The sequence below is a fragment of the Elephantulus edwardii genome, unplaced genomic scaffold (assembly GCF_000299155.1).
Source record: "Elephantulus edwardii isolate Elephantulus edwardi_28Jun2011 unplaced genomic scaffold, EleEdw1.0 scaffold00060, whole genome shotgun sequence".
In the NCBI taxonomy this organism is placed as follows: Eukaryota; Metazoa; Chordata; class Mammalia; order Macroscelidea; family Macroscelididae; genus Elephantulus; species Elephantulus edwardii.
Window position 1 is genome coordinate 256,171 of NW_006399810.1, and position 19,010 is coordinate 275,180.

The 19,010-nt window shown below is 41.2% G+C and overlaps 1 protein-coding gene across 7 annotated transcripts in view; it reads right to left on the reverse strand.

Annotated features, from left to right (window-relative positions):
• Nucleotides 1-6,737: 6,737 nt before the first annotated feature.
• SCHIP1 (schwannomin interacting protein 1) overlaps nucleotides 6,738-19,010 on the reverse strand; it is a 1,325,222-nt gene continuing 1,312,949 nt past the window's right edge. For 3 of the 7 annotated variants that reach the window (XM_006887636.1, XM_006887635.1, XM_006887641.1), the window contains 2 exons: nucleotides 16,663-16,756; nucleotides 6,738-7,387 (listed from right to left, as the gene is read on the reverse strand). In XM_006887636.1, the coding sequence (XP_006887698.1) occupies nucleotides 7,336-7,387; nucleotides 16,663-16,756 (146 nt within the window). In that variant the 3' untranslated portion in view covers nucleotides 6,738-7,335. The remainder of the gene's footprint in view (nucleotides 7,388-16,662; nucleotides 16,757-19,010) is intronic. The other 4 variants (XM_006887639.1, XM_006887638.1, XM_006887637.1 and 1 more) reach the window with 2 other exon arrangements.

Genomic DNA, 19,010 nt, shown 5'->3' on the forward strand with positions numbered 1-19,010 from the left:
ATTTTTGTATGTTGATCTTGTATCCTGCTACTTTACTGAATTGGTCAACTATATCCAATAGTTTTCTTGCTGAGTCTTTAGGGTTTTCTAAGTACAAATATACATTCTTATGGTATTCTCTGCTTTCAGCCAAGATCCATTTGACATTAGCAGTGATATCTCTGGTGCTCAGTCTGAACTTCTTGCAATTCTTTGTCAGTGCACTGTCCTAGACATTTTTGGATGATCTTCAGCAATATTTTGTTTGCATGTAATGTTAATAATATTGTTCAAGTTTGTCCACATTCTGTTGGATCACCTTTGAAACCAATTATCGCTGACCTTCCAGCAGGTTTTTAGAGGCTGTAAATTACCTTGGAGGAGATTGCTCATCTTTTCCCCTCAGAGTATCTGGTGGATTTCAACCACCTACATTTGTGTTGGCAGTACAACTCCTTACTCACCAGACCAGAAAAGCTCCCTTATTTTTATGAGGCAGCAGAGATAACAAAATCCCAAGGAAAGTGTCTCTGGATCTTAGATGAAAGGACAGTGGAAGTATTATCAGGGAATATGAGCCATGAAGGATTAAATAGTTAATGCTCAGTCTAAAGAGTCTTAAATCAAGAAGAGAAGAGTATGTAAGTTCACAAAGGGCATGTTTTCATGATCAGAGCTTAAGCTTTGGCTAGTCTTCTTCAGAGGACTCTGCTGAGAACTATGAATGCTGAGGACTGTGAGAACATATTTGGCTGTGGTCTTCAAACAGGAAAAGGAGAAAATGTATTCCGGAGAATTGTGTGTGTATGTGTACCTGTATGAGAGAGAGCGGAGGCAGAGACACATGGAGAAAGTGACACCTATGCCAAATCCTTAAAGATGAATGTTATTGTCATGTACTACTGTCGAGTTGGAACTGGCTCATAGCTGACTGTACGGTGGGTTTTCAGAGGCAGTAAATTGCACAGGAGGAGACTGCCCACCCCATGGAGCATTTGGTGGACATTGTGACTGAAAAAAAAACGTCATATATTGGCTTAAAGAAATGAGGTAATCACAGAATAAGAGTACAATTAGATGGATTCATTATTTTTAGTGGCAGAAATCCAGGAAGACATTTATTGTCTGTTATTAAAGACAATGGCTGGACAAAGTGTGCTTTACTCATACTGAGGATTACTGTACAACTGTAGGAAGGACTTATATCCATTTTTCTTGATCTAGAGGGGCATTCATTGAAAAGACAAGTGGCAAAGGAATGTGCTTTGTGTGATCCTATTTTTGTACAAATAAATTGAAATAGAAGACCTATATAGAATAAGTGTGTATAAGCATGAAGAAAGGTGTAGAATTCCAAGTTTGACACTAGTATTACAAGGAAGGAGAGAAACCTGCAATTAATTTATCTTTAAAAGTACCTCAACTGTATAAATTAATAAGCAACAAAATCCCAGAAGATATATTCATTCTCAGGAACTGGTGAAATATAGAACACCATAATCCAATCTTCTCTATCTTTATTTACTTATTATTTATTAAGGATCATCTACTGGGGGCCTATTACTTACATAGATATTATTTTAGTTAGTCTTCACAATACTCCCAGAGGATAGTATTTATAGATAATAAATTAAGATTTCCCTCTCCCCCTTTTTTCCATAGTACTTTTTTTGGTGTTATTTTAAAGGGAGTTTACAGAAAAGTGGGTTTTCATTCATTCATTGTTGCACAATTGCTTCCCTATCCCTTTCAGCTCACTCAAAAAAAAAGATTCATTGTTGTATAATTTCCTACCTCCCTCTCCCCCTCAGCCCACTTTGCTATGCACCTCTTATTCTGAGCTGTGGACAATAACCTATTCAATCCATAACCCAAACCTATTGCAGATTATTCCATTTCCACTTACAGAGAATTGTCCCATATTCCAAGGCTGTAAATCCTCACAGCATCAGATCACCAGGTGTTTTTTTTTTTTAAAGCATTTTATATTGGTTTGCATACAAAATTAATACAAACTGTGTTTCACACTTCACTTCATTCCCATTGTGTTTCATGCAATCCTCCCCATTTATTGTGTTTTATAAAATTAATCACTATCAAACTATGCTCACTCTGTCTTCTCAGGACTCCATCAGAACTTTCCCATTTCCTTTACCCCCTCCCTCCATTTAATGTTGCACCCTGTGATTTCCCCCGTCAACCCACACCTCTCTGCTCCCAATCCTCTCCCCCTTGGATCCCATAAAAGTTTTACTAGTTATCCTTCGATTTTTATAATAATCATCTTGTGCTGTATTTAGCCTTATGAGATGGAGTTACTCAGCATAATGCTCTCCAGTCTCTCCCTCGTTATTTTTCAAAATTGTTGCTCCTTAGAGCTGCATAGTATTTCATCATGCTAAGGTGCCACAATTTCGCAATGCATTTGATTGTGGTTAGACATTTGGGTTGTTTCCAAGATCTTGCGATTCACCAGGTCTTTTATTCCTTAGAAGACACTGGTGGTTTTGAACTTTTTGATTGACAGATGAATGCTGAATCACTACACCATCAGTGTATGGTCAATTATACCATTGCTAAAATCCTAAAGAGCAAGTACCCTATTTGGGGGTCAGCTAGTCTAGCATTCTACCTAAGCATGGTTTAACCAGTAAGGCTATGCCAATCTAGTTGTTTGTTGTTGTGTGCCATCTAGTCACTTGCGACTCATAGCAACCCTATTTACAATAGCTCTGAACCCTGTTCTATCCTGTGCCAACCTTATTGTCTGTGACACACATGTACCCACTACCCCAATCACTGAATCAATCCATCTCATCGAGGATTTTCATCTCTTGCTCTGTCCCTCCACCCTCCCAAGGATGAGGTCTCTCTCCACGGACTGGTCTCTCCTCACAACATACCCAAAGTATGTTAGATGGATCATCAGAATCCTTACCTCCAAGGAGCAGCCTGGTTTTACCTTCTCTAGGAAGAACCTGCTTGTTCCCCTGGTCCACAGTGTATTCAATAATCTTCTCCAGCACCACAGCTTAAAGGCATCAGTTCTTCTATTACCCCTAGTCATTGTCCAGATTTCTGACACAAAGCAAGTAATTGCAGAGACTAGGGCATGTATCAGGTGCATCTTGGTCTCCAGACTGATGTCGTTGCTCTTCAGTACTCTGGAGAGGTCCCTGGCAGACTCCCAATGCAATCTGTCTTTTGCTTTCCTGGCTGCTGGTACCAAGAGTGTTGATTGTGGAGCCAAGCAAGCTGAAGCTGTTAACAATCTCAATCTCTTCACTGTCTATCATGATGCTACCAATTGGCCCAGTGGTGAGAATCTTTGTTTTCTTGCTGTTGAGCTTCAATCTATATTGAAGACTATAATCCTTGACCTTCTGCAGCAAGCACTTCAGGTCCTCCTCAGTTTCAGCAAGCAAGCAAGGTTGTGTCATCTGCATAATCTAGGTTGCTGATGAGTCTTCCTCCAATTACTTCTTATAGAGCCCAGCCTCCCAGATGATCTATTTTTTCCCATTCCAAAGAAAGGTGACCCAACAGTCAATCTAGAACAAATAAATATCCTTCAGGGAATAATCTCAATGGCTGATGAACAATCTAAGGAGAGACACTGGAAAGATCTCTGCTTCAGAGAAGTCCTTTGAAATGAGTCAGGGAGACATCTCTACCAGAGGCCAAGAAATATGTTGGGACATCAGTAAATGGAACGGGCCTCTCCCTGGAGGCCTCAGGAGTACTGCTAATGAGGTTGTGAACTGATCGGTATTTTGAGAGACCTTCTTGGGAGCTCTGTGACTCATCTGGAGAGTTTTATGCTAACACCTCAGCAGCACCTCTGGTGATCTGAATCCACCGAGCAGCTCCTAAGAAGAAAGCTGTGCAACCATTTCCTTTTTATGAGATTTACTTGCTGGAGAGTAAAAAATGAGTTGGTTCCAACTGGATGACAATGGGGGGAGGGTTTAAAAAGTATTTTTTGCAGCATAAGCTCTCATTTGCTTCCTTCTCTCTTTGCATTAGGAGCTCTTTAGTTATGATTATGGACTTTAAACAACGGAAGATTTTGGCTATGGGTCAGAACATATATTTCTAGTCCAAAAGAAAAAACACAGCAATTGAAAATTCTGTGGCCAAGACAGAAAATCCACTTCCAAATCAACACTGCAATTGGCAATTCTGGCAAGGATTCTTAAAAATTAGTTTTTGGTTTGGTTTTTTTAAAATTCCTATCAGTTGACTTTTCATTTCAGGACTCCAGGTGGTGAGAGTCTCCAACAGGAGCTTTAGAAGCTTGCACCATCTTTCTTCCTTGAGACACAGGCATTTTCATAGAACTATCCCCAGGTTTGCTTTTCCCAAAGGGCCTAAATTAGCAAAAAAATTGTTAATTAGAAAAATAAAAATCTATGCTAAAAAAAAGCTGAGGAAAAAGAACAAACTTTATGGTGAGGGTTGCCAAGTGTGGCTGCACACGGTCATCACCTGCAGCCCGCGAAGTCCAGACCACTCTCCTAACCCATTAGGACTGGACCCTGAGGATGAGATGCATCGAGCTGTGTCTAAAGTTCTCCCGCACATTCCCATGTACAGCTGAGGCAAGAACCACTGCTTTGTTGTTATTGTTAGTGCTGCTGAGTAAACTTGACTTACAGCAACCTTATGAACAGAACCTTGGCCTGTCCTGCACCATCCTTGTGCACTCTGTCACGTACAAGGTCGCTGTGGTAGTCACTGTTTCAATCCATGTGCCACTATTCTCACCAAAGCAGTGAAGCCCAGCATCTGGATTCCAAGCAACCACTCAGGGATTCTCGGGACCGGTAATCACCCGAGACACTGGTAACTGCAATGAGGCTTTGGGAAAAGGGGACTCTGGGCCTCACCCAAGCTCGGTGGTGAGCAATCTGTTCTGCTCAACAACCACCTCACAAAACCCGAAATGCATTTATGGACTACACTTCTTTCCTCTCGAAAATTAAAAAAACCCTCCAACACTTAATGGACATGCATTAGTGCTGCATATTATGATTAATGATTACATATTTACTAAACAGAAGACAATAATGATGGGCAACTCTTTTGATCACTTACAATTACCGGAGTATTTTTCTGAGAAAAATGGAGTTTTCTTCACAGTGATCCTCAGATTGCATCATGGCTCCTACTGTGCAAGCAGATGGTGTGTGGGTGGTTCTGGAAGGCTGACTTGCTCATCTCGACTCCCATCTGTGCTTCCCTAATCCTTGATCATGTCTACTCTTTAAAATTCTCTGCTTATTAGGGAAGAGTTTACCATCTATTTTAGACTTTGCAGTTCTCCTCATAGGACCAATAGATACTATTCAGTTTTTAAATGGCAACAACTAGCCGTGGGAAAAGTGTACATACAAGCATCTTGGATTCATGTTATGAATTCAGTGTGCGGAGTTTTGATGTAGTGTTAGGCTCTCACATGACAAAAAGCAAACAAAAACCCACACCACTACCAACAAGCTGACTGTAGCTCATAATAACCCACCCCAAGTGTAATGGAGTCGTTTTCAAGTTTGACTTTCCTGACATTTTCATTGTTAAAACTTTAATTGTAATATGGGTGAAAAGTTTGGTTTTCCATTTAACTTTTCCACACACTATGTTCTGTGACACTGACTGTAATCTCCACAAAGGGCCAAACTTTTCCCAGTTCCTCCCATGCAGATCCTTTCCATTCATGCCTTCTTACCCATTCCCATCTTCTATGTTTTATCTCAGGGTAAATGATACCCTTTTGCTCTTATGTAACCAACCTAAAGAATGTGTACTTCTTCCTATTACCCATCACCTTATAGACCCACCAATGCTTTAGCTGAGAGTTAAGTCAAGGAGGTGAGTTTATTTCTTGGCTTGAAAAGTATTTGAGTCATTTCGTCTTGGAGGTTCCATCTGTCCTTATCAGATCCTTAGCCTGGTCTTTGTTTTTAGGACTGGGAACAGGATGACAGGCATCTGGGTGGGTCTGAATGTTTAACTGTTTAACTGTTGCTATGTTGTTGTGTTTAGTTGCAATGGAGTCGACTCTGACTCATAGCAAGCCTATGAACAACGGGTCTGAACTCTACCCTATTCTGCATCAATGCCACCGTCTCTGATATGCTACAGCCCATTTGTTACAGTCATTGTGTCAAATCATTTTGTTGAGGGTCTTCATTTCTTTCTCTAACCCTCCACCCTTCTCAGCATGATGTCTGTTTCCAAGGACTAGCCCCTCCAATAACAACCTTTTAATAGTTGAGTGAAACCACCTAGGACCTCTCTAAAAAGACCAGGCTTCAAACTCCAAACCAAACCTTGGAGTCAATCAACTGTGAATCACAGTGCTCCTAAAGAACCCCATAGGATTCAAGGCTATTATCTTCCTATTATCTAAGAACAGACAATTGATTTGAACTACTGACCTTTTGGTCAGTGGTTCAATGTCCTTAACCGCTGCACCACCAAGAAGAGCTTCTTGCTATGAGACCGGAAACTACTAACTAGGAATGTGTTAAAATGTCAGACGGATAACTTTAAACAAATCTTTTGGACTGATAACTCTCACTCTCACATATATCCAAACACACCCACTCTGTCTCTCACACATGGTAATTTTCTGGGCTTGTCCTCTACATGCTTTGACTTCTCACCGACAGAAGCTTCCTGAATGGTGATTCAATTGTATGAGAGTGATGAGAAAAGAAATCTGATTAGAATACAGCTTGGTAGTGAGCAAAAAATATCATATGAAACAAATTTTTAATTTTTATTTTACATATTTATACATAAAACTTTCAAGGAACCCTTTGAATCCAACAGAATGTTAATAGCACATCTAAAAAGGAACTTCAGGTAGTCAACATTCACAAAATGTTGAAAACTGATTAAAATATACATATTACGGAGAGCTATGACTTCACTACGAGGCAGGCATGTATTTTTGACTTGTATAGCACCGTCATTTACAGTTCTTCTTTAAAACTACCGTGAAGAATGCAAGGAGTCAATGGTCAAAAACTGCTGCAACTTAAAACCTCTAAACAAATAAAAATAAAGGTAAAGCTACCCTCTCTTATTAAACCATGATTTGTGATGATGTAAGTACTGTACATCTTTTTTGTAACAATATCTTTATTAAAATGCCTGGTATTTAGTGGCACAGGTAAAAAAACAAAAATAAATTAAGAAGCAAAGGCCAATCACTGGACATTACGCTTCAGACATTATCAATGACTAACACTGATATTTGTTCTGTGCCACCTTTTAGCAACAGCATTTGTTTTACAACCACAGAAGCAAAAGAAAGTCTAGCTTGTCCTCTGGGTGGGTGGCTTTTCTTCACTTGGCAGGCATTTTCTCGGCCATGTGCTTCTGCTGGCTTTCAGCATGTCTGGAAAAGTAGTAACATAATTATTTAATGCTAAGAAGAAAAGAAGAGAAACTGCCTTTTAATCAACAGGTGAAAACATCTTCCAAAAAACGGTTCAGATTCACAGATCACGAAAAAAGGTAACCCTTTTACTAAAATAATTTTACAAGAATTTTACTCAAGTCATTCAGCTGCTTCAATTTTTACATCCTTTGTGCCTTATAAACACTGGTGTCTTTGAGAAGCAAAGGGCTGTGTTTGAAAAGGAAAGGAAGTGAGTGGCTGGGATAGTTATCAACAAATGTTTAATAATCATCTTCTACTGTTTCTGGTAGGGAGCGCTGGTGGCCAACTTGTCAGAAACTGTGCTACCAACACAAAGACACACGGTTCAAATCTACCAGCTGTTGTTTGGGAGAAAGACGGGCAGTCTCCTCCGATGTGATTTACTGCTCTAAAAACCCGCTGGAGGGTCTGCTACAGACTGGTTCCAATTTGATGACACAATGACCACAACCACTCCTGGAAGGGAGATCTGGTGGCCTAGGGGATAAGAGCTGCGTTACCAACCCAATAGCAGGTGGTTTAACTCCACCAGCTGCTCCATGGGGAAAGACGGACAACCTCCTCTCATGCAATTCACAAACTCCTAAAACCCGCTGAGAATCAGCTATGAGTTGGTTCCAACTTGATGGCACCTAACAAAAACAAGTGCTCCCAGTCGGGGGCTTGGCAGTGCACACACCAGAGAGGTTCTCATTCTCCATTCCACTGGGAAAGGAGGAAAAGAACAAAGAGCAAATCGGGGGAATTAAAGACACCAAACCCAAACCCCAAACCCACGGCCATGGAGTCAATTCTGACTCATAATCAGCCTTCTAGAGGCGTGTAACTGCCTCATGGGGTTCTCAAGACTGTGATCTTTACAAAAACAGACAATCCATCTTTTCCCACATGATGAGTTCTAACTGCTGAATTTTCAATTAGCTGCGTGATGTTTAGTCCACTGAACTACCAGGGTTCCTTAAACAAGGGAACAGCAGAAAACAAGTGCTAAGCAAAGAGAGAAAACAAGGTGTCCTGATAGAATGCCAGGGGACTACGTTATCTATTTACTACTCTAATTTCAATTTCACAAAAGCCAGCGCCTTCCTGACATGGTGGGTTTGTGGATGCAGGAAGGTTCCCACCCCTTACCCTCTCCCAGTTAATATTAAAGACACTCTCAGTAAAGGCTGGAGTAGGCAAGGCTGAGTCTTCTTTTCGTACAAACTCTGTTATGAACCGTGAGCCCAATGTCAGGCTGACCCAACAGGTGATGGTGGAAGACAGCACGAGAGGCATGGCCATACTGTTTATGTCAGTTGGGGGCCACAAATTGTCCTTATAAAGATCAGTGAAGTGTGGAGGTACAACAGATAGTGATTTTGAAACATTTTAAGAAATGAAACATTTGGCAAAAGAAAAATATCCAAGGGTGTGGGTTTTAGCTGTAAATAAGTATAGAGACCATTTCTGTGAGCTCTCTAGACTTGGGATAGGCATGAAGTTGAACTCAATGGTTTTATACAGAGTATCTCATATAGGAGATGAGATTTTGCAAATTGCAAACGTTTTCAGAAATAGGGAAGTGACACAGATTTATCTGCCATGCTCAGAAGCTCACAAATAAATAGAATTCACTGAAAAACAAAGGAACTCAAGGAAAGTGATATTTTTTAAAATAAACAAACAAACAAACAAACAAACAAACAAACAAACCTTTCTTTAGTAGAAGATTTGATGGTCCTGGTAATGTGAACAAAAGAACACTTATTATCTATATCAAGTACTTCATATTCATCTCCACAGTAAGTCCAGCTAAAATATTTTGATGCCCAGTGAAAAAGAATCCACTATATAGCTAATTAAATTACCCCGGACCTACAAGGCAATTTTTCATGGTATGACATGTGTGTATGCTGTACGTGCACATGCGTACATGTGTCCAAGGGTCAACTAAGAAAGAATGGGAAGGAAAATTGCTTCACAGAATATGGAAAGTTGGGTGTTACACACAAACAAGGATAACTGAGTGAAAATATGAAACAGAGCAAGAGCAAAAACTTTTCAGGCCACAGAGGTATTCCTATCAACTATTTATATGCAAATCCTTCATAGAATTTTGTCTCTATAAGGATTTTTCTTCAATATTCTTTTATTATTTTTTTATTCAAGTAGTGCTCTATTTCTATCACTTCAGTATTTTTTTACTTTATTTATTTTATTATTACTAGTTTATTTACAAATTTAAAATACACTGTTTCCCAGAACAGATTTTCCCAATCCCCCCCATCAGATTGTACAACCCCCTCCCCGTCACAACCTCATCCCTCCTCTTCCACTCACCCCTTCAACTTGGATCCTTACACTCATTCTACAATAATGATTGTATGCAATATTTGTCCTTATGGGACTGAGTTACTTCACTCTCCCAAGTTAGGTAGAAATTTATAAATTACAGCTCCCGTGTGCTGCGCAGTATTCCATTATGTGAATGTAACATAATTTCTCAATCCATTCATTTGTGGTTGGACATCTGGGCTATTTCCATGTTCTTGTGTTCTCCGTTTGTGTCTCAGTTCTCTTTTCCTCAGGGTATATTCCAAGTACTGGAATAGCTAGGCCATATGGAATTTCTATGTTCAGCTTTTGAGGAAGTGCTAAATTGCCTTCCAGAATGGTTGTACTATTTTACAATTCCACCAACAATGTATAAGAGTTCCTTTCTCGCCACATCCTCTCCAACACTTATTATTTGCTGTTCTGTTAAACTTTGCCAGTTTCTGGAGTGAGATGGTACCTCATTGTGGTTTTTATTTGCATCTATTGATTTTGAGCATTTCTTCATGTGTCTGTTGGCCATTCGAATATCTTCATCTGTGAAAAGTCTTTCTATATAATTTGCTCATTTTGTAATTGTGTTATCAGTCTTTTTCTTGTGGAGGCCCTGGAGTATTCTGTAAACTTTCGTTATGAGACTCTTGTCTTGAGATTGTATTGCCCAATGTTTGTTCCCAGTAGGTACGTTTTCTTTTCACCCTGTTGAAAAAAGTATCTGATGTGCACATGGATTTAATCTTTAGAAGGTCCCATTCATTAATTTTCAAATTGTGCATTTCTGGCTGTATTTGGAAGTCTCTTTACACCTTGGACTAGCTCTTCTAAGCACAATCCCAGAGTCAATATATTTTTTTAATTGTTGTTGTAGAATTAGAACTGACCCATAGCTGACACTCCTGCAGGTTTTCAGAGCCAGTTAATTGCATGGGACGAGACTGCTCATCCTCAAACAGAATAGCTGGTGGCCTCGAACCATGTGCCTCCAGGAGTGCAGTGCAGCTTCTTGCCACTAGGCCACCAGAGCTCCCTAAGTAGTACACATATATGTAATGAAACACCTGCCACTTCAGAAATCTTCACATGTCCAATTCAGTGACAGTATGCTTTTTATGTTGTTCAACTATTCCACTCTTCCCTTTTCCCAAATGACACCCTTTTCCTTAAGAATTTTTTTAAAGGAATGATTCAGTGTCTGAGACATGTTGAAGCCTCCTTTCCTCTCCTTGTCACCCCAGAAAACACTAATAATTCTGATCTCTAGAACTTCCCTATCCTTGATGTTCGATGTAAGTGTAGCTGCTGTTGTTATGTGCTATGGAGTTGGAACCAAATCGCAGCTGAGCCTCTAGCAGGTTTTTAGACGCTGTAAATCACACGGGAGGAGAATGCCCATCTTCCTCTGGCAGAGCAGCTGGTGGATCTGAGCTGCCTGCCTTTGGGTTGGGAGTGCAACTCCTTACCACTAGGACACCAGAGCTTTCCACATGTGGTCATACACTATTTGTCCTCTTGGGGCTGAGTTCCTTCACTCAGCACAATGTTCCTAAGGTTCATCCATGCTGTAGAATGTACCAGAACGTTATTTCTCTTTATGGCTGAGCGATAATAATATTCATTATTGACAACCCACCAATGTACCTGTGTCAGGCTCTAAGGACACCTCAATAAAAGAAATGTCTTATCTGCTTTCAGAAAGTGTGCAGTGAGCTGGGGAGACAGTAAACAGACAACACAGCACTGTGCGGTTCTGCTCCATGTGGACGATGAGGTGCGAGAAGTCACACAGCAATTAGCAGGTCAGGGAGGAACCCCAAAGGATGTCATCCGACCTGGGCTTCCCAGTTTGGCTGTGCTTTACAGAGAAAAACGTCCAGGAGAGCTTTACGAAATCTTGATGCTCAGGCCACACTACAGAGTAACTAAATCAGATTCTAGAGGTGTGGGACTCTGACAACTTCTTTTCCTCACTGAGAAAGAATCTCTAACACATTTTATGAAAATTGAGGGCTCTGCTAACGTATTCTCCCTCAGTGCTCAGCACCAGGCCCAGGCCGAGAGCCTGGCTCCCAGCAATACCTGTGGGCAGAGCGCTGGGGGAGCCGGGACACGAGCTCAGCGACTGACTGCACGGCCTCTAGAGCTATTTGCCATCATTTCCCCATTTCTTGCCAGAGGAGAGTACAGAAGTCAAGAATCACTGGCTAAGGGCTCTGCTTCATAGCATCCTTTCAGCTCCACTGACTGTTTGTCTTTCCACACACTTCCTCAGCGCCCGGTGAGGCTGTGATGCCCCGGAGGCCAGGCACTGCCACTACAGGGAACTGCTACTGCCGACAGGTTAGCACAGCAAGTATCTATTTTCCAAAAGCAACATGGCATCTCCGTGTTTTCTTTTCCAACAGGTTTCTGTTTTCTTGAATTGTGTATTGATATCCCTCAATATCCCTGTTCCTGGAACTTGGTACAGAAGCTCATGAAGAGAAATTACAGATTACAAGTGAAGACGAGCTAATCTGACTGGTCATTTTCTCCCCCTTTTACTTTTCTAGATGATATTTATTTTGTTATTCCTGAGAATATACACAGCAAAGTATCTTTAACTGCTTGTCCATGGACAAGTGACACTGATAACATCTTCCAGCTATGCAACTATCCCGGAATTGTTCCTCTTTGATTTAAAGAAACGTTCCTGTTTACTATTTGGATTTGCTATATGCATTTGATCCTGTATAGATAGTTCTTGCTGCTGCTGTTGCTAGGTGCTGTTGAGTTGATTCTGATCCACAGTGGCTCTGTGTTTGACAGAACACTCTGGTTTTGTGCTACCCTCACAACTGTTGCTATTTTGATCCCATCACTACAGCCACTGTGTCAACAGATCTTGCTGATGGTCTTTCTCTTTTATTTTGACCTTTTCCTTTATTAAGCATGATTTTGTTCTCCAGGGACTGCTCTTAAGAAGAAGCTCTTAAAAGACCCAGCAATTCCACTACAGGGAATATACCCCAAAGAAACCATAACTACCACCCAAGCAGATATAGGCATACCCATGTTCATAATAGCAAAGAGTTGGAAACAACCTAAGTGCCCATCAGCAAACGAATGGATAGAGAAGCTGTGGTATGTTCACACAACAGAATACTACACTGCATTGAAAAACAAGGAACTCATGAAATATTATACAAAATGGGTGGCCCTGGAGGACATTATGCTGAGTGAAATGTATCAGTCACAAAAGGACAAATACTGCATAGGGCCACTGCTGCAAATCAGGACTGCGCTAGGGTTGGGGGGAGACTGAGAAAGACAGGCTAAATTATGCATACTGCATTGAAACAGATAAGGGAGAGAACTGTTTAAAAGGGATATGTGATTAGTTATCATTGTCATGACAGGAGTCCAGAACGAAGGCTGTGTAATGGAGTGGACTTGGGGGGAGGGATTGTATAACAATAAAAAAGTTTTTTACTTTTCAAAGAGAAGAGCAAACTGGTGGGGAGGTTGGTCAGGAAGAAAAGTTCAATGAATGAATAAACAATGAATGAATGGAAATCTAAAGTGCCTGTAAACTTTCATTAAAATTAATTAAAAATACATAAAAATTTAAAAAGAGCACAGTGCTAAAGACAGATCTTTGTTATTAGAGAAGTTAAACTACTTATTTAAATTTTAAGATGAATTCAGGTTAAAGTTTAAGCACAACCTCAGAAAAATAGTTTCATGGAGTCATTCACTCTCCATGGCTCCAGAAAATCTAAAGTGCATAAGGATTTAAAAAACGGTTCTGCATTTTCAACCCTTTTGATAAAAGATTCTTCTATGGAGTCTTCAATCAAAATGTTCCGAAATGGTAGCCTGACACCATTCAGTTCTGGTCTGAAGGCAAAGGAAGCAGGTATTCATAAAGGCAGTTGACCATATATTCTATACCTTCTTCCTAATTCCAGAATCTTTCCTCCTCTGTTGTTCCAGATAAATGGTGTAGTTGCTCTTATGCGTTATCAAATCGGAACTGATTCACAGCTGACCGACTCTCCAGTAAGTTTTTCAGAGCCTATAAACTGCATGAGAGTACACTGTCCAACTTTCTTCCACAGAGCAGTCGGTGGGTTCAAAACCCTGCCTCTAAGAAGGTGGTGTAACTCCTTACCACTGGGCTACCTAAGTTCCCTCCAGGTAAGCAGAGGCCAAATACTGTGTCTTGGATGGCTACTTGCAAGCTTTTAAGACCCTTTTGGTCTAAGAAAGTGTGTTAAGTTTTGTTAAATAGTTTTTAAATGCATCCACAGAGATGATGCGGTTTTCCTTTGTTCTACTGATGTGATATATTATGCTGTTTAATTTTCCAACATTGAACTATCCCAGCTCATGGCACATGGCTTTTTATATGCCACTAGATTCTGTTCAGTGGTCAATAGATTTTTAAATCTCTATTAATAAAAGACTCGTCTATGGTTTTCTTTGATGACTGTATCTTCCTGGTTTAGATTACCAGGCTTATATTTGCTTCATTGAAGGAGTTAGAAAGTATTCATTTCTTTTCTATCTTTTGAAAGAGCATAATTGTCAATTCTCTAAATGTCTGGGAGCAGACAGAAGTGTTTTTTCTTTTCTTTTCAGACAGCAGTTTTTATAAAGGTTTTCAGGTGATTACAAAATGTATAGCACACCCAAATTCCCCAGCAGGCCCAGCACTGTGTTCTCAGGCCACTGGCACCTGTCTGACCTTTAAGGACTTCTAAACAGCCTCAGGTTCTTCAGCAGCAAAGTGACTTTTCCACACCAATTATGGATGTGGAGGCTTCTCTCACCAATTAGAAGTCTTACAAGGATACTGTGACCCTGTTCATTGCTACCATTTAATTGATCCAATTTAAAAGGTTTAAGGGACTCTAGTGGCGTGATCTGCAGGGGTTGTGGTGCTAACTCACAGGGCGTGCCTCTTTGGAGGTTCGAATCCACCAGCAGATCTTCAGAAGAAAGATGGGCAATCTCCTCCAATACAATCACTGCCTCTTAAAACCTGCTGGAGAGTCAGTTATGATTTGGTTCTGATTCCATGGCAATGAATTTGGTAAGTAAAAGGTTACTTCATGCCAATGAGTTAGGATGTAAAAGGTTAAAACACATGGTCTTGCCTGCTCTGTGTCCCATGATCACATCCTCTGAGGTATAAATCTATGTTGGAAACCTAAGTCATAGCTTGACACTGAGAGAAGACAAGACCCTCAGAATCTCAGTGTCTTCCTTGCAGAGAGCAAAACCAGAAACATTCTGAGGGGCAGAGGAAAGCTCTCTGCGATCCCAGGCAAACTACAGAGTTTAAAAGATGTCATACAATTTTCAGAAGATGAAGGTCCTAGCTATGTATTTCACCTGCTCAGTTTCGTAAGTTTAGCTAGCATGCAAATTTCTTTTTTTCTAATGTGCAACTTTCTTAACTAATGAAAACAGGATTCTTCTTGTGGTTATCGGTGTAGTGCCGGGATACACCGGTAGATGGCAAGACTCTTATTTGAGTACTGCTGTGATGGTTCAGATGTGGGCAAATATGCTAAAAAAGTAAGAAGAAAAGTGCTACTGTTTTTTGTTTGTTTGTTCCTTGTTACCGGAAAAGGTAATATACTATCTAAAGCCATAATGTGGTTGCTGTGTGCCACTGAGTTAGAACTGGTTCATCGCTGACCCTCCAGCCGGTTTTCACAGGCTGCACAGATTACCCAGCTTTCCCCCCTGTGCATCCTCCACAGTCCTAAGAAAGGACTGGTGGTTCTGAACCACCTTCCTTTGGGTTGAGATCCCAACTTCTTACCCACTAGTCCACCAGATCTCCCTAATGCCACCTGTTGCTGTTGCTGTTGTGTGAGTCGAATCGACCTATAGCTGACCCTCCAGCAGGTTTTCAGAGGCAGTGATTGTATTGGAGGAGATTGCTCATCTTTCTCCTGCACAGGTTTGGTTTTTTGTTAAAAAAAAAAAAAGCCTAAACAGTAACAGTGTAGCATTTATTTTGCTAAGAACATTTTAAAATAAAATTGGCATCATTAGAAACATTTTTTACCCAGATTGACACAATGTAAAGAGGAGAGGTCCTTTCTTAGGTGTTGGGAGGACTCTCTAGATATGTTTTCCAGCTTCCCTGGGATGCACTACACCATGTGGTTAGTCCCTTATGCTATTGTGACAAGCCATGCTTTTTCTTTTCTTGGGGTCACTGTATTCTTTGAATACTATTTCTGGGATTTATAGCAATTGTCACTTCCTGGTTTAAAGACTTCATCTGGGCTGTCTTAAAAAAAGGTAGTGGAGGAGAAAAACAGCACAGAATTTCAGGAATGCTCACAGTATGTCCTACACTTTGCGTACTTCCTGTGACAGGCTTTTCACAGAAGAAACCACTAAGAAATGCACTCTCTCTGCAGCATTAGCCTAGTTTCCTTGTCCCCCAGGAGAGAAGACGCTTCATGAGAAGCATCTAGAGCCCCAATCCTGGAGTTTGCACAAGGTGGGGACAATCTGGTGACACCAGTGCTGAGGTGCCAGTGTTCCTGCCTCCTAGGCAAAGCGGAAGTGATCAAAAGTTGGGGTACAGTGGTACCCACACAAACAGAACAGCTTGGGCCCTGTTCCTGGGGACAGGACTTCAGGATAAGTCTTCTTAAACTAAAGCTGCTGAATGGGCTTACGTGGAGGGATGAGAAGTTCCTGTGCCATGACAGCTTATCATAAGGCAGGACGGCAGTAAGAAGCAGCGTATTCAGTAGGAGGAATTCTTGCCACTTCTGTCTGAAGAGCTGCTGGAGAGTTACCCAGGGAGGAAGATGGGGTTTCCCTGGCGCTGGCTCTTGTTTTGTTTCTGGAATTCCAGACCCTCCTAGCCTGTCTTTGACCGTTAGAAGGAGAGGAGTGCTGACCTGGTCAAGTCTTCAATGTCCACCAGCATGGCGTCTTGCTCTGTGTGAAGTTCATCTCGGATGAGAAGCAGCTGGACCAGCTCTTCATTCAAGCCTGGGGTGATGAAAAAGACATTTAAAACCACAAAAAAACAGCACCAGGTCTGAAGCATCAGGAGTCCCTGGGTGGTATGGACATAAGTGCTGAGCTTTGAACCACAAGGTCCAAACCTGCCCAGATGCACCTGCTTCTAAAAGGTCATGGCCTTGAAAAGCTGGATAGAGCACCACTGGGGACCCTCACAGGTCAGAATCAACTAGATGGCACCTGCTCTGAGTATATGTGTTAGACAGACAAAAAATATGCAAACAGCTAAATGTCACTATGTTGTTTATACCATCAAGTTTGAACTGACGGGCCAAATCAGAAAGTTATTTTTGTCAAAATTGAGATTTCTTGTATTAGCTCCGCACATGACAAGTTTGCCTAACTATGAAGGTGCTGGAAGAAAAAAGTGAAGCTGGAAGGATTTACAAGTACTAATTATCACACAGAGTGGGATTGAGGCAGTTGTTAGAAACATCAACAAGCTCAACTCATTGCCCTGGAGTCAGAGGCAACTCCTAGCAGACCCTCCTGCAAGTTTTCAGAGGCTGGAATCACGTGTGAGGAGACGGCCCATCATTCTCCTGATCTGATCACATCCTTTGGGTTAAGGACACAATTCCCTGGCCACTAGGTCAGCAGAGCTCTGTGGTGAAAAGTAGTTTGTTAGAAAAAGTGGGACTTTATTTTAAAGAAATGTGAACACTGAAGTCTTTGGCTCCTCTAGAAATGCCTTCAGAATCAGACTTCAAGTGAAGTGTCCATATACCATTAGTTCAGTTTTCAATTTTAAAAAAAGAGAGGAAACAAAAATCACACATAGGGGTCTAAAATTTTACCTGCTCTTGAGCAGGGCAAGATGACAATTTTAGTACCTTTTCAACCTATATGCAGAACAGATTATCTGGGAGGCTGGGCTCTAAGAGTAGAAATGTGGGGTCAAGATTGGTGGAAGATCTATCAACAATCTGCGTTATGCAGATGACACAACCCTGCTTGCTGAAACTGAAGAGGACCTGGAGCGCCTGCTGCAGAGAGTCAAGGACTGCAGCCTACAATATGGATTGAGGCTCAATGTCAAGAAGACAAAGATTCTCACCACTGGACCAATTGGCAGCATCAGGATGGATGGTGAAGAGACTGAGATTGTACACAGCTTTAGTTTGCTTGGCTCCACAGTCAACACTCTTGGCACCAGTAGCCAGGATATTAAAAGGCGCATTGCCATGGGAAAGTCTGCTGTTATGGACCTCTCCAAAGTACTGAAGAGCAATGGTGTCTCTCTGGAGACTAAGGTGTGTTTGATACAGGCCATAGTCTTCACAATCACTTGTTATGAATCAGAGAGTTGGACAATGACTAGGGAGGATAGAAAGAGAATTGATGCCTTTGAGCTGTGGTGCTGGAGAAGAGTATTGAGAATACCATGGACTGCTAGGAAAACAAACAGATTTGTCCTGGAAAGGGTTAAATCGGGTGGCTCCTTGGAGGCAAGGATTCTGAGGCTCTGTCTAACATACTTTGGACATGTTGTGAGGAGAGACCGGTCCTTGGAGAAGGACATCATGCTTGGTAGGGTAGAGGGACAGCGCAGGAGGGGAAGGCCCTCTATGAGATGGATTGATTCAGTGACTGGGGTAATCGGAATGGGAGTGTCAGAGACAGTGTGATTGGCACAGGACAGAGCAGGGTTTATGGCTGTTGTACATAGGGTTGCTATGAGTCGCAAGCGACTCGACGGCACATAACAACAACAACAAGAAGGAAGAAGATACCAGCAAGTCTTTAAATTCTTGAACGCTCGTCTGTAAGGTAGGGTAGAACTTGCCCATAGGGTTTGCAAGGCTTTCTTACTAAGGCCGACCGTCACATCGTCTTTCTCAGAGCAGCTACTGGGTTCAAACCGGTCCCCTTTTGGTTAGCAGGTAAACACTTTAATCACTGTGTCACTAGGACTTCTTAAAAACTTTGTAATTTATTCTCAAGTAAAATAAAAATGCTGTTACAGAATTTTTAAAAAGATATGACTTTTCTATTCTATGGATTCTTAATTAAAATACTGAACTTCCTTGATCTCTAAGCCATAAAGTATATTAACATGGCACCAAATAGATTCAGTTCAATTTTTCCTAGTGGCTTCCTTTTATACTATTTTTGTGTGTCATTCGGTCAGAACTAGCTCACAGCTGATCTTTTCACAGGTTTTCAGATGCAGTAAATCCGACGGGATGACACTGCCATTCTTCTCCCACAGTGTAGCTAG